The sequence below is a fragment of the Megalobrama amblycephala genome, linkage group LG18 (genome assembly GCF_018812025.1).
Source record: "Megalobrama amblycephala isolate DHTTF-2021 linkage group LG18, ASM1881202v1, whole genome shotgun sequence".
Classification (NCBI taxonomy): domain Eukaryota; kingdom Metazoa; phylum Chordata; class Actinopteri; order Cypriniformes; family Xenocyprididae; genus Megalobrama; species Megalobrama amblycephala.
Genome location: NC_063061.1, coordinates 2,612,501 through 2,628,374, shown reverse-complemented (window position 1 = coordinate 2,628,374; position 15,874 = coordinate 2,612,501). Strand labels below are relative to the sequence as shown.

The 15,874-nt window shown below is 36.5% G+C and overlaps 1 protein-coding gene across 12 annotated transcripts in view; it reads right to left on the bottom strand.

The window, feature by feature from the left end:
- The window catches only part of LOC125252943 (protein NLRC3-like), an 88,145-nt gene that overhangs the window by 28,024 nt on the left and 44,247 nt on the right, over positions 1-15,874 (bottom strand). For 2 of the 12 annotated variants that reach the window (XM_048166634.1, XM_048166635.1), the window contains 3 exons: positions 13,358-13,531; positions 11,520-11,693; positions 6,885-9,568 (listed from right to left, as the gene is read on the bottom strand). The exons of the other annotated variants lie outside the window; for them this stretch is intronic. In XM_048166634.1, the coding sequence (XP_048022591.1) occupies positions 9,535-9,568; positions 11,520-11,693; positions 13,358-13,531 (382 nt within the window). In that variant the 3' untranslated portion in view covers positions 6,885-9,534. Of the gene's footprint in view, positions 1-6,884; positions 9,569-11,519; positions 11,694-13,357; positions 13,532-15,874 lie in introns of those variants that run through there. 12 annotated transcript variants of the gene reach the window in all.

Here is a 15,874-nt window from a genome sequence, read left to right as displayed (position 1 = left end):
TGTCTTGTTGAAGATATACGCGTTTTAATCCGGGTGCATTGCTTCCTTGATATAAGATAAGACTCAATCCATTTAATTGTTTGCATAGAAAAATTAAAATGAGTTAATTTAGATAACAAGATATTATGATTTAACGTGTCAAATGCTTTTTGCAAATCGAGAAACACAGCACCCACAACCCCACCCTTATCTAATTTTAATCGCACTTGCTCAATGAAGTAACATACAGCAGTCTCCGTAGAGTGCCGTTTACGGAACCCGAATTGCATAGGGCACAGTAAGTTATTTTGTGTATCTAAAAAAGTTACAATTTGCTCAGTTACTACTCTTTCTGTTATTTTTGATACAGCTGACAAGATTGAGATTGGCCTATAATTTGCTACGATTAGTGGATCGCCTGCTTTGAAGACTGGGGTGACTATCCCAGTTTTCCAGCAATTTGGAAAAACAGATTGCTTAATCGATAAATTTACAAGGTGTGTGATTGGTACTAAAAAATGTTCACAGTTATTTTTTAAAAAATTACAATTTAAACCATCTATATCTTTAGCGTATGAATTTTTTAAGGTTTTTATAACATTCTGAATCTTATTCTCTGATACTGTTGTTAAATCAAAAGCAGGTTCAGCTGAGTTAACAGAGTTAAGTTCTCTATATCTAGTACCAAATTTATCAGTCAATCTTTGAACTGAGTCAACAAAATAATTATTAAAAGTATCTACAATTTCATCAGGTTTATTAAGTATTCTTCCTTCATGATTTAATTCTGAACATTTAATACATGATTTAGATTCTTTCTTTATCAATTGGTTAATAGTTTGCCACATTTTTTTGCCATTTCCTTTAGCCTCATTTAAAATATTAATAAAATATTGTGCCTTAGCCTGCCGTAATGTCTTAACCACCTTATTTCTTAAGCAATTAAACATAAGTCGATCCTGTCGTAAACCAGATTTTATAGATTTTTTTAGAACATTATCACGCTTTTTCATGAGCATCCACACCTCTTCCGAAATCCATGGTAGGTTATTCTTTCTATGCCTATTTCTAACTAATTTTGTATATTTATTTTTTATATTTTTTATCTCCTCTATAAACATTTTATACCCTGTTTCCAAGTCTTCGGTAGATGAAAGGGATACCCAGTCAATCTGTCCAAGCTCTTCTTCGAAAGCACTCATATCCTTTTTTGGTATTCTAAAAGAACAATTCTGTTCGTTCTGTGTGGTTTCATGATAAACAAACCTATTTTTATTTAACTTCCTAGATATGAGAGTTAAATTATGATCTGATAATCCAGTTAAAAAATTAAAAGTCTTAGTAATTCTATCTGGTTTATTAGTAAAGACAAGATCTATTAAAGTTCGCGAAGTAGCTGTAATACGTGTGGGGGTCTCTATCATTTGTATAAAATCATACAATTTAGTTATCTCCTTCAATTTCTTTCTGGCCTTTTTATCAGACCAATTAATATTGAAATCCCCCATAACAATACACTCTTTACGTATATCCACTTCTTTAAAGAGATTTTTAAAATGATCATAGAATGAGATATCTGATGAGGGCGGCCTATACACTGCAACTATAATAAAAGACATTTGTGGAGATAGTGTAATTAAAACAGCAATACATTCAAATTCATTAGAACACTCAAGATGAACTTGTTTGCTTATCAAGTAATCTTTAACATAAATAAGAAGCCCTCCTCCTCTACCAATTTTCCTATCCTGTCTGTAATGTTTATACCCAGGCATTGCCAAAGCAGCACTAGGAGAAGTTTTAGTTAACCACGTTTCAGACAAACACAAGAAATCTAAATTTGAGTCCAAAAGCAGATTTTCAATTTGATCATGTTTTGAAGACACACTTCGGATATTTAAATGTCCTCCAAAAATACCTTTCGGTTTAGACCCGCGGTCCCAGATTACTTTAGAATGGTTCACAGTTTGAAAGTAGTGCAGCGTCCGATGCCTCTCGCCAGCCGTTCTATGATGGCGAGTCGATGTAGCTCCGGCCAAATCACAATGACCAGACGATGCTGTTACACTTGGACCACAGCCAGCCCCGGGCCCAGCCTGAAGACTGGCGACCGACCGGGAATACTCCGTCTTACAATACTTCTTGCCATCTGACACACGGCGACATTCCGACAGCACCTCCAGGCCATGTACAACCCCGGCTTGATGAGCAGAAAGCCCAGGTAGATCACCAACACATACCGGCGAAACGACCACCGGGGGAAACTCAGGCGAATCTCCAGTCCGCTCCAGCAGGCCAACTAGGCCGTGACCAGGTCCGCCCCGACCACAGATGTCCAACGACGACAGCAAAGCACCCCCAGATGCGTCGTCCGAAACCAAGACACCGCACTGAGCACATCCAGTGTCGCCAGGGCCTGGGTTGAGTTGAATATCACCAGCAAGGAGAAGCGTCGTTACCAGGTAAAGCAATACCTTTCTCTGAGGCCGCATAGATCTCTCATGTGCGGGACTTCTCGACACAGTTGGTGTTAACGCTTTTCCGTGTTTTAAAACAACGGAATACGAAGCAAACTGGCCCAGTTTACTTAGACAAACTAGCGACTGGGTCTCGTTGTTACGTGCACGAGTAGTCCAACAACACTGAACAGAAGCGTAAAGGAGGGCAAACATATATCCGAAGATCAAACATCTCTGCATAAATTGAGTGAGCGAGCAGCGCGCGACAGTCACCTGAAAGTGTGTAAAAGCAGCTCATGCACTGATGACAGTCGATTCTTACAGCAGAGAGCACAATGTGTCCGAGTTCAGTCCACTTTACTGTCTGCTACAGAGAGACCAGCTCACACAGCGTCCAGCACACCCGCAATCCACAGCGCGATCACACTCGATCACCAGAGCGCGCAGGAGACGAGCACGCGCATGACCATTGCCCAACGGAGCGCGTCCACGAGTCAGATGACATCTGCTGTAAAAGTGTTGATCTTTTCCAGGGATCAGAGATTAGATGCAACACCAAACTTCGTCTTTTTGATCTGGATCAAATCTTCATTATTATTCAAAACTTTTTAGATCCAGAACAAAATCAAGATAATCCAATATCAGAATCCTGTTTTTTTATTATTTTGAACAGTCCATTTTCGAGATTTGATCCAATCTGACCTTTGAACATCTGAGCACTGGAATCAGATTACATGATCCGAATTACATGTAACAGTTACTTCTATCTAACACTATAGATCAGCCACTGTGTGTGTGTGTGTGTGTGTGCGTGAGAGAGTGTGTGTGTGTGTGTGTGTGTGTGTGTGTGTGTGTGTGTGAGAGAGAGAGTGAGTGTGTGTGTGTGTGTGTGTGTGTGTGTGAGAGAGAGAGTGAGTGTGTGTGTGTGTGTGTGTGTGTGTGTGTGTGTGAGAGAGAGAGAGTGAGTGTGTGTGTGTGTGTGTGTACTGTACTGCACGTGTATAAATAGTAATTTAAAAAATAAAAGAACAATTGCTTTTAGCTGTACATGCAGTAAAATAAATATTCACTCTTGCAGTTGGAAAGATGCACACTTCATTTCTGAATGCTCAACATCCGTTTAATTCATGTTTTATTCCAGCCACAGTTTAGACATGAAGACTGTTTAAAAACATGTGAAAACTTATTACTGAATCATATTCAGCTTTATATTCACCAAATCTGCTTACAGAAAAAAGGAGTTTGACTTCAGTGACAGAGAAACGACACAGGCATAAAAGAAAAATAACCAAAAAGTATAATATTCGTCTTTTTTTACTAACATAGTATTTATTAAAATCTAGTATTAAAGGGATATTTCAGCCAGAAAATCAATCAATAAATAAAACATTCTGTCAGTTATTACTCTGCCTCATCCCAAACCCACAATATTTCATGTACATTTGTAAATTAGCTAATTTTGGTGAACATCAAATTTGTTGTTTATTCCATTCCATAAAAGGTTGCAAAACTATGTTTTTTACTCATTTACAGAGTAGTTTTTACACTTGTGGAATAAGACAACACTTCATACTTGTGAGTGATCTAAAGCTATTTAGCTTACTAAATGAACAAGAATTTACAGACAAACAAACCAAGATATATAATTACAGGCAGTGATGTGTCCAATAAATTATAACAACTAATAAAAGTTCAATTTTTAAAGCATTGTAAGGTACAAAGGAAGATCATGATGAACTGGAATCATGTAGATAGATCAACTGATCATCTGGGGCCGTATTCACAAAACATCTTAAGGCTAAAAGTAGCTCCTAACTTGCTGATTTAGGAGAAACTCTTAAAAATAATGGGTGTGTCAGTCCTAATTTAAGGACTCCTAAATTTTTGCTCTAAGAGTATTTCACAAAGCATTTTAGCGCTAAAACTAGCTCCTAAGTCTGTGAAACGTTAGGAGTAGTCAAGAGGACTCCTAAGTCACTAAGACCAAATCACAAACAGTCCTAATCCACCCAAAGACACTGAACACCATTGAGGCAATAGTGATAGAGCCTTGGGTGCTGAACTTTTTCTTCATAAATGCAATACATTTTGATTTATAGATGTGAATCTACAATGAGGCGCCAAAAAAAACTTTAACAAATAAATAAATATTGTCTGATTACCTGTGGTTTTCATGAGTTCACACTTACAAATGATTGAATAGAGTAAAATATATATATATATATATATATATATATATATATATATATATATATATATATATAACTGTATATACTAGTTTAATTAGTGACACTTAGCCTACATTTTAAAACCTTTATGGCAACAATATGGCAACATTTGTATTTTAAAACCTTTATTTTAATATGGAAACATGACACATCATTCTACAATATTTCTATGATTAAATCGCTGACTCCTTGCCCATCAGCCAATCACTGTGTGTATACTCCATATAGCAACGAGGTCAACCCCGCCCTTACTCTTAGCTTAAGACTTCAGTCTATTCCTTAGTAAAAGTTTGTCTCAGCAGCTTTGTGAATAGGTTTTAAGGGAAAACTCTTAGCTAAGAACTTTTACTGCTATTTAGGAGAACTCTTAGTGGTAAGATAAAATGTTTTGTGAATACGGCCCCTGGACTAGAGAGACATTTGCTTGCATTTATTTTGTGATTTCACTACAAAAAAACAATAAGGATGAGGAGAGAATACTGTCACTTACTGACAACCATCAAAATATTTAAAACTCATATTCCGTTTAAAATAAAATTTGTGTGATGCTCTCATAAGCAGGTTTCTTCAGACCTCACTTTATTCACATGTGCTCTTCAAAACCCTGTAAGAGCAACCATTTCCAACCATATCTTCATTTACACCCGTTTAACATGACATGATCTGCATTCTCCGGGAGAAATCCAGGTTTGTGTTTGGATGATGTTTCTGAATGTGGCTTTCTGCAAAACTCTAGAATAAGTTGTTTTCTTAAGCACATATAAATGAAGACACTTGATGATTAGGAATATACAGGGAGAAGATTCTTCTGATTCAAAATTGAAAAAAAAAAACGAAAAAAGAACAATGTTCTTTAAAGGTGCCCTTGATTCAAAAATTGAATTTACCTTGGCATAGTTAAATAACAAGAGTTCAGTACATGGAAATGACATACAGTGAGTCTCAAACTCCAGTTTCCTCCTTCTTATATAAATCTTGTTTGTTTAAACGACCTCCGAAGAACAGGCGAATCTCAACATAACACCGACTGTTACGTAACAGTCGGGGTGTACGCCCCAATATTTGCATAATGCCAGCCCATGATGTTCCCAACATTATAAAAGGCATTACACAAGGGCAGCCAGTTAACGTCTGGATCTGTGCACAGCTGAATCATCAGACTAAGGTAAGCAAGAACAACAGCGAAAAATGGCAGATGGAGCAATAATAACTGACATGATCCATGATAGCATGATATTTTTACTGATATTTGTAAATTGTCTTTCTAAAAGTTTCGTTAGCATGTTGCTAATGTACTGTTAAATGTGGTTAAAGTTACCATCGTTTCTTACTGTATTCACGGAGACAAGAGCCGTCGCTATTTTCATTTTTTAAACACTTGCAGTCTGTATAATTCATAAACACAACTTCACTCTTTATAAATCTCTCCAACAGTGTAGCATTAGCCGTTAGCCACGGAGGACAGCCTCAAATTCACTCAGAATAAAACTTTAACATCCAAATAAATACTTTACTCACATAATTCGAAGCATGCATACAGCATGCATGACGAACATCTTGTAAAGATCCATTTGAGGGTTATATTAGCTGTGTGAACTTTGTAAATGCGCTGTAATATAGTCAACAGCTGGTGTGGCAGGAAGCTCGCGATTTAAGGGGGTGGCGCCGAGTGTAAATCAGTGCATTGTTAATGATGCCCCAAAATAGGCAGTTAAAAAAATTAATTAAAAAAAATCTATGGGGTATTTTGAGCTGAAACTTCACAGACACATTCAGGAGACACCTTAGACTTATATTACATCTTGTGAAAGAACGTTCTTGGGCACCTTTAAAAAAAAAAATGAAATTCATGAACTCTGGACATGAAGCAGTAATACTGTAGTGCAGCATCTGATCTCTAAAGAGCTTCATGGGTAAAGATGGCAGCTAGATTACTGTGAAACTGTTCTCAGAACTGTGCTCAGTACACACATGCATTAGTTTAGATTTGGCACAGCAGGTTTTAGGAACATGTCAGTTGAGCGATGGTGTTCCCCTGAATCATGTCATCCAGACATACAGAGAGCTCACCAGAGTCCCGGGACAAAACATCATCAACAGAAAGAGAAACATCACAACATCATTTTTTTACAGTTTTGATAATGCAATACACAAAGCACACACACAGCCATCTTCGTTAATCTAATTTTGACTGTTGTTTTTTTAATTTGACACAGTTAAAAATTTCACTACACCTGTTCAAAAGCATTTTTTTAAATGCATGATTAATATTTCATTGCATAATGTGAGCTTATACAAACTGACAACCACAAGTAAATCACATTCATATATTTAATATGGTCTAAAAAAATTTGTTTGCAATTTCGAAATTGCGACTATCCTGACAGTCGAGTAGTTTATACAGGTTTTGTAATGAAAACTAGAATAAAATTAAGAAACCCTTAACCTAAGAAAACAGTAAAAACATTGAGTTTACATGTGATTCATTTAAAATACTTAATTTATTATTCCAATATCCAAATATGATACTAAATCTCACAGAAAAAAGGGTTTCTATTTGTAACATGCTGTCTTTGAATTATAAACAAGACATTCGCTGAATAAAGGTTAGCCAATACAAACATATTTATAGAAAACAGTTGACAATGAATAGAAAGGACCAATAAGAGCAAAACGAATCAAGTATTCAAGAATTTCAAGAAGTTAGTCCGACATATAACGAGGGGTTGTGTGTCACAGTTCCTTTCTGTCCTGGACTCCATTTCCCATCATCCTCCTGTCTCCACACCTGCACTCACTTCCTCGTCATCTCCCCATCTTCACGGATTACCTGTACCTGTTCCTGATCATCTGCACTCCCTTTATAATGGACTTACTCCCTGCACTCCTTGTCTGTTCTATTGTTTGATAAGTGTGTTTGGTTGTGTTATCTCCTTCGTTTAATAAATATCCCAGTTTTGTAGAAGTCCATTAAAGTGTCATCTCTGCAACAACCATACCATAACATTGTGTTAACTAAAGTGTCCGTCATTTACGGAATCTTAAAGACACGGGTGGATAATTAAAAATGTTTTCTGACAAAAAAATAAAAAATAAATAACACAAGCAAGAACAAATTTTAAACCAAACGCGGCAATTTTCATTTTACAATGATCTTCCCTCTCTGTGTGTGTGCGTGCATTTGTGTTTATGAGAAAGAGCTCATATGTACTTTAGTTAGCATTAACACAGTAACACAACACATGTAGGCTACGTTTCTCAACACTGAGAATAAATACATAAATGCCTGTTTCTCCAGACTCGTGCTTGTCAGTCAGTCACACATCACAACATTTTCATATTTACCGGTTCTAGCCATTTGGAGGGAGGCCCTAGGCAAAATTTATGTTGGAGGCCACTGACTCTTCTCTCCTCTTTAATATTTTTATATTGTAATGATATTACTGTTACTCTCCAAATTAATGTAGAAATAACTTAAAGCAACAACTTAAAAAAAAAAAATTATCTGTGGCCTGGCCTTAAATGAATTTATCCATACATATATATCCTACCTGTTAGACAGGTAGGAAATATATAGTAATTGAATAAATGTATCAAACACTTTATGCAGTCTTCGCTGCATTAATTATAAATTAAACATAAGCCTTATTAAAGCAATTGTCAACTTCATCTTCACAGCTGACACTGATTCGGAAAACACTAGTTTATTAATAAACAACTAAAATGTATCCTTGCTGTTTTTTTTTCACATTCATAATTATTACTTTTGCAGGCTTTTTATGGCGAGCTTCATTTAGCATTTTGCTTTGCATCACCTACAGGATGTGTTCGTTTTGGCGAGTACATCGGACCCACTCTGACAAGGTGACATTAATTGGTTTGACATTAAGTGACAATTCAACTCCAATGAACAAAGAAGCTAGTATTTTGCTCTCCTCTTGACTGGTAGACTAGTGTCCAGCAGGGGATGTTGAGGTTATGGAGGCCACTCCTCAATCCCGAGGCCTAGGCAATTGCTTGCTCTGCCTATAGGTAGTGCCGGCCCTGTATTCACTAAGCCATATAGCGATTTCAATTTTATTTAGATTTGTTGTTCAACATTACTTGAGCATTTTATACCCGTTTACCGCAAGGAGTCAGAAGTACTGTGACTGCTGTACTGTCCTCGTTTGAGAATTCAGTCACTGTCAGAAGGGCGGGAGAGGAAGGAGGATCAAGTGGATTTTGTGTTGCTGTCGATCTGCAGTCTCTTTTTATTGATAGGCCGTATGCATTTGTCAATCATCCCCGCTTGCTATTTGGGGAAATGAACCCAGCACTATGATTGGTCAAACTCTTTCTTTTGCTGGATTTGAGTACTACGCCTACACAGAGGAGTCACCAGGTTTTTTTGCGTAGTATAGAGTGACAAATTGCTTACAAATCTGTTATATCATAAAGATATCTGTATAATTTCTCTTTTACCATTTTATAGATAAATGTTATATCCTCAAACATAACCCTTTTATAAAGAATATAAAACGAATATAAAACGTAATGGACAGAAATGTGTAGGAAAAGTTTTAGTAACAATATAGTATTAAAAAGATATTTTGAGCCATTTATCCCACTCAAACCTCTGAACCTGCCCATAAACATTTCTTAGAGGTATGTAGAATTATAAAGAAAAACAAAAAAGACAGAAAAGTGCAAAGTACAAATATCAGTTCTGAAGAAGAACGAAAAGGTTTCCTTGTTTGACTCTGGATGAAGGACTGGATCATTCTGGAAACACAAACGTGAGTGTGATGACCATGATCATGTTTGTGTGTGTTGATTCTTTTGAATGTGATGAATGTGATGTGTCTGTAGCGGCTCTTTATTCACCATCAGTTGTTCCAGAAAAGGTCAGACTTATAAAACCTGTGAGTAAAACACAGACAGTCAAATGATCCACTGAACAAATGAAACAAACTATTTGCCCTATTAGTCAGAGATAATAAAATAATCCTGTGATGTGCAATTTTTTAAATATCTTTTTAAACATTCAGATTTTGATTTTGCATCCAAACCACCATGAATGATGACCCTTGATATGAATGATGACCAGTACTTAATATACTAAAAATTCATCTTTAGTACTTCTTAAGATTATCTTAAGAACATCTAAGTGTACTCAACTGTGGTATTTTGAGACAGCATTAAATATGAACTAAAATGTGCTTTTAATATACTATCTCTGTATTTAAAAAATGTGATACCACTTATAGTACATTTGAACCCATAGTGTACTACAAGTGGTAACTAAATATATTTTTTAAATACAGAGATAGTATATTAAAAGCACATTTAAGTTCATATTTAATGCTGTCTCAAAATACCACAGTTGAGTACACTTAGATGTTCTTAAGATAATCTTAAGAAGTACTAAAGATGAATTTTTAGTATATTTAGTACAAAATTAGTGCACGAAAATAGAGCACTTTAAGTATATTATAGAAATGTACTTTTTTTTCACCTGGGTACCACTATAACTTCAGAATAATATCACAGAGTTCATTCATGGAGTTGTGTGAACAACACATATCATATCAGTGTACGTACGAGCATGTGCATCAGTTTAAAGGGATAGTTCATCCAAAAATGAAAAATAATTAATTTTAGAGAAATGTTATATGGATGAGTGGGACATTTCTTTAAATTTCCCCTCTTGTGGTCTGGAAAGGAAAGAAGAGAATACAGCATCAGAACAGAGAGAGGGCTGGTGCAAAATGCAGCATCTCGTAGTGGTGCTTCAGGTGGCATCTCCTGTGGCCACAGACTTTCTTCTTATTTTAAGAGCTTCATTGCAACAAAATAGCATTATATATCACAGGACTGTCATTTGTAAGCATTTATCATTAATTTTGTTAATATGTAGTTAGTTTCTGACGCTGCAGTAATCAGAGAAAGCTGAAATTACTGCTTAGGCTATATAATGTAATGACAGTCATGTGTATATAGCCTAATGTTATTTAGTTCAAATGTACTTTTTAAAATGAAAATATTACTTCAAATTAATGTAATTGGCCAGCGGCAGGTGCCACAAACAGCAACAGCTGCTGGAGAAAGTCCATGGCTGCAGGAGATGCCGCAATTTCAGCTTTGTGCAGCATATGTAATATTTTCACTTTAAAAAGTACATTTGAACTAAATAACATAAGGCTATATACACAGGGCTGTCGTTACATTATATAGCCTACCACAAGACTGCCATATACACAAGCAGTAATTTCAGCTTTCTCTGATTACTGCAGCGTCAGAAACTAACTACATATTAACAAAATTAATGATACATGCTTACAAATGACAGTCCTGTGATATATAATGCTATTTTGTTGCAATAAAGCTTTTTAAAATAAGAAGAAAGTCCATGGCTGCAGGAGATGCCACCGGAAGTGCCACTACGAGATGCTGATGCTGCATTTTGTGGCAGCCCTTGCTGTAAGAACAACTGAAGGTGAGTAAATGATGACTTAATTGTCATTTTTGGGTGAACTATCCCTTCAGGTGTTTACATGCCTGTTCGTTGCAATTAAAATCGTCATACAGCACATATCTTACTAAGATTACGGTTACTACAATTATGAGAATAACTGAATCAATTTGACTGAAGTATTGTGTTTACATGACTAAATCTCATTACAATCTCATTATCAGAGTTCATGGAAACAGTCAATGATACAAGAGAAATATTGTGTTGTCTTAATTCTATCTATAAATGGAATCAAAACATGTTAATAGTACATAAATATTATCAAGAAAGTACCCTAAAAAGGAGAAACTATATTAACTTTCAATTAAAATTCAACCATTTTTAGTCATCAGTACTCACTGGAGCATCTCCAGTTTATAATGTGGATCATCCTTCAGATCAGAGAGCAGCTTCACTCCTGAGTCTCCTAGTTTATCTCCAGACAGATACAGTTCTCTCAGGTGTGAGGGGTTTGATCTCAGAGCTGAAGCCAGAGCAGCACAACCTTCATCTGTGACACCACACTTACTCAACCTGTAGAGAACAATTACACTCTTCAGTCTCTCAGTTCAGATATACAGGAACTTCACAATCTTGAGGTCAGAGGCTATTGGCCCAGCATAGCACGTTGTTAACCCTGGCTTGCACATTGCATTTTACAAAACATCCCACCTTTTTCTGATTTGGGGTTGTAGTTACCATTAGTGTTGTAGTGAAGACCACCTAAACCGAGACCAAGTTGAGACCAAGACCATTGTGTGTCGAGACCAAGACTAGACCAAGACTTTCAAAAAATGGTCTTAAGACCTGTCTCAAGACCAAGACCAGTCTTGAGTACCACAACACCAGTTACAATTGTCCTTGTCCAAGCTAACTGCCGTCACTAGTAATGTGTTACTGCCCAACACTGCCAGTTGTATACAGGGTTGGGAACTGAGAACCACAAGATTTCTAAGTTTTGGTTCCAAAAACGGGTCTGGTGTGATGGGTGGGCGAAGTGCAGGGAGCGTATCCTTTAATAGAGACGTCTCACCTCATGAATATTATAGCAATTAATGCACTGAAAAGCCCTTGTGCTACTCATATACGTCAGATATAGATGCAGAGAGAGAGAGAGAGAGAGAGAGAGAGAGAGAGAGGTGCACAAAGCTGCACAAATTATCTTTAAAAGATTGCGTTCTCGATTTCATCACCCACATGATCTAATTCCTAAATTACAATGATTTGCCTGTGTATATTAAACTTTTGACAAAAAATAAAATCATGACATTCAAATATGTGTTAGGCCACTAGGTGGCAACAAATTTCTGTTAAAAATGTGTCTATCACTGAATAATTCTTTCAGAAACAAGTCTTTATGAATCCAACTTAAGCCGGGGACACACTTAACGACTAGCTGAAACATTTTAAGACTGAGCTCAACACACAAAGACTGTTTCCTTTGACTGAAGCAGTTTTAAATACTTACACACGGAATTTAAACAATGACTGTAATCGCCGACTGAATGCAACTGGCTCTGACTGGATGCGTTTGAGTGCGATTACTCATAAGTATCAATTTACATTCATAAACGGCTTTACAATCATTAAGTGTTTCCCCGGCTTTACAAAAATATTCTGTTTCACCTGTCTGAATCTTACATGTGTGTTCAAGCATCTTATCTAATCTGTGGTAACACTTTACAATAAGGTTCATTCATGAACAAACCATGAGCAATACATTTGTTAAACTTTGTTCATGTTAGTTAATAAAAATAGTTAATGTAGGCCTAGTTAACTGATGTTATCTAATGAACCTTGTTGTAAAGTGTTAGCGAATATAAGATTAGCAGTCTTTTAAATTTATTTTACAAGAATAATAAACACAAAAAGGACTGTTTGAGTTGAGTATTGTGCATTTTCCCCTTACTACTATTTTTTATTAGTTTAGTTATTTTAATGGAACCGGAACCGGAACCGTTAGGCAGAACCGAAATCGGAACCGGAACCGGAAACTTGCTTACGATTCCCAACACTAGTCGTGTTTATACTTACTGAAAAGATATTACAGTTATGTAAGACACTTTGGAAAGAGTCTCATAATGATTAAACATCCTCTTCAATTATCTGACAAGACACTTTTTTAGTTTTGTTTTTAATTTTGTTCATTATTTATAGGAGGAACATGAAAGAGAATGATGACATTTATACAATCTTACCACAGTTTCTCCAGTTTACAGTAAGGATCCTTTAGTCCATCAGAAAGCAGCTTCACTCCTCTGTCTCCAAATTTATTATAACTCAGATGCAGTTCTCTCAGGTGTGAGGGGTTTGATCTCAGAGCTGAAGCCAGAGCAGCACAACCTTCATCTGTAACACCACAATCCCTCAACCTATAGGGAACAATGACACTCTTCAGTCTCTCAGTCCAGGATCTACAGCTCAGATAAGCAGGAACTTTACAATCAGAAAGAGGGATTTAATCCATGACATGATTGACAGGTCCAGCCTAAAGCATGGTCTCTTTTTAAGTCTTCATAATTTCTCCAAGCACTGTAAAACAACCACCCGCTGACTACACTCACCTCAGAGACATTTATAACTGACCTGCTTGCCACTCTACTATTTTTTAAATGGCACAGTTTGGGGAAAATTGTCTCAGTTATGTTGTGTTAAATTCATTTTCATGGACTTTAATTTGTTTATCTTCAGTCACATGTTTCCCTTGTGCTAGTTTTCTAGAGTAAATTCTTTATGGAGTCTTCTCCTCCACTTCCCTCCCTTCACTCAGTTCACTCAAAATATAATAGGTGGGCCCAGTGCCCCTGTGACAACAAGCTTGGACCCCCTTATGGCCCCCCTAAATGTGAAGTGTAAAATAATTTTTACAAAACTGTTTTTTTGCGATCGTTGTTTTTTACATCCGCTATTAGACAGTGACAATGCGGAACAGAAATGTAACTAGAGATGGGTACATTATTGCTATATAGACATTATCTTGCAAATTCTATCTCACCAGAGTCGCCAGCTGAGTCTGCAATAATATTAGGACATTTGTCTATGATGCATTTTTGCTTTCGCAATCCAGAAGAGAGATCACGCAGAGGAGCTACAGCGCGCGCAGCCGCTCACATGAAAGCCCTGTTTAATGGTGACGATGGAGGAGAGAACTAAACAACTAAACGTCTGCTTACACTTTAGGCCTGTGATATTAAGCTAATTTTATTTTTGATTTAGATTTTGGCTTCAAAGGATCAGACAGAAGATATCTGAGGTAAAACTATTAAAAACTAGTTTCGTCTAGCACACCTTCATTCTCTTCACAGCTGTGCACGTTCCTTCCTCCCTAAACCCAAACTTAACGTCAGAATCAGCACAATCAGTGATTGTTGTAAAATACAGTCTTTACTGTTGCTAAATTGCAGTAAATGTTTGATAATTATTATCAACGGTTTAAAACATTGAAAGCACAATAATCCGCGCAAGAGACGCTGTTCCTCAGGCTGAATTGTGTGTGCGCGCTCCAAAACGTATCGCAAATAAACAAATTACACATGTCCAAACGATCAAATACACACACAAATATGTTAAAATGACCGGATTGGAGCGTGTTTAACTACTTAAACGCAGTTTATATCGTAAGTGTACATGAACAGCTGGGAGAAAATCCGATGTGTGTTAATATCTATTGTCTTAAAGTGACAGCAGTCACCTTCTGACGATTGTGCCATCAATGTTAATCAAACAACAAAATGCAAAGAGAAAATCACTTACAGCTCTTCATCTGAATATAGTTAGCTTCAATAGGCATTAATCTATTAATTTATATTGTGAAAACCATGCAGTGTTATTTTACATTTGGTTACTTTACTTAGATTTCTTTTATAGGCTAGGCCTATATTACTTACCTGAACACATGAACAAATGAAAGCACTTTATTTCATTTGTATCTTTGTTTGTATTTGTCAGTTTGTTTTACTTTGTTTCTTTGTTCATGTTCTTACTGTATCTTAAATAAAAGACCAAAAATACCGGACACTATATAATATAAAGCAAAGTTAATTCAGCTCATTCAGCTATATATTATATTATATATAAACAAAAAGTACCGATAAGAATACCGTTACGAAGTACCGGATCGATAAGCAGTATCGGTAAGAGTAGTAATACCGTTAAAACCTTAACGATACCCAGTGCAGAAAATGATATGACAACAATAGGGTCTAAATGTAACTGGCCCCTCTAACAGTACAACTGGCCCCAGCTTGGCCCCCCTAGTTGAAATGGTCTAGAACCGCCACTGGTTATTGCCTGTATTTTATCCCTTAATTAGTTGCCTGTTTGAGCTTGTTCATTCATCTTCGTTCAAATCTACATTTTTACGCCGGTTTGACACTGCAAGGGTAAGCAGCGCGTGAGCAGTGCATATTTTTTCGGCGTGCATGTTAACCAATGGATGCATTCACACTGGCAGGAGCGCATGAGCATCAAGCAGGAGCGTTGCGTGAGCAGCACTGAAGCGGGGGTTTCAGCGCCGAGTCTATTTTTGCTGTGCTGCTGACGCTCAATTAAAGTGAAAGCACACTTTTGATGGGAAAAATAACTATAATTACACACAAAAAGTGTTCAAAATGCACAGAATACGCATATCTAATGTGTTTTAACAAGAATTTGAGTATGACAGAAAAGAAAATTAAGAATCAAAAATATTTAAAGAAGATTTACCCATTCAGTTT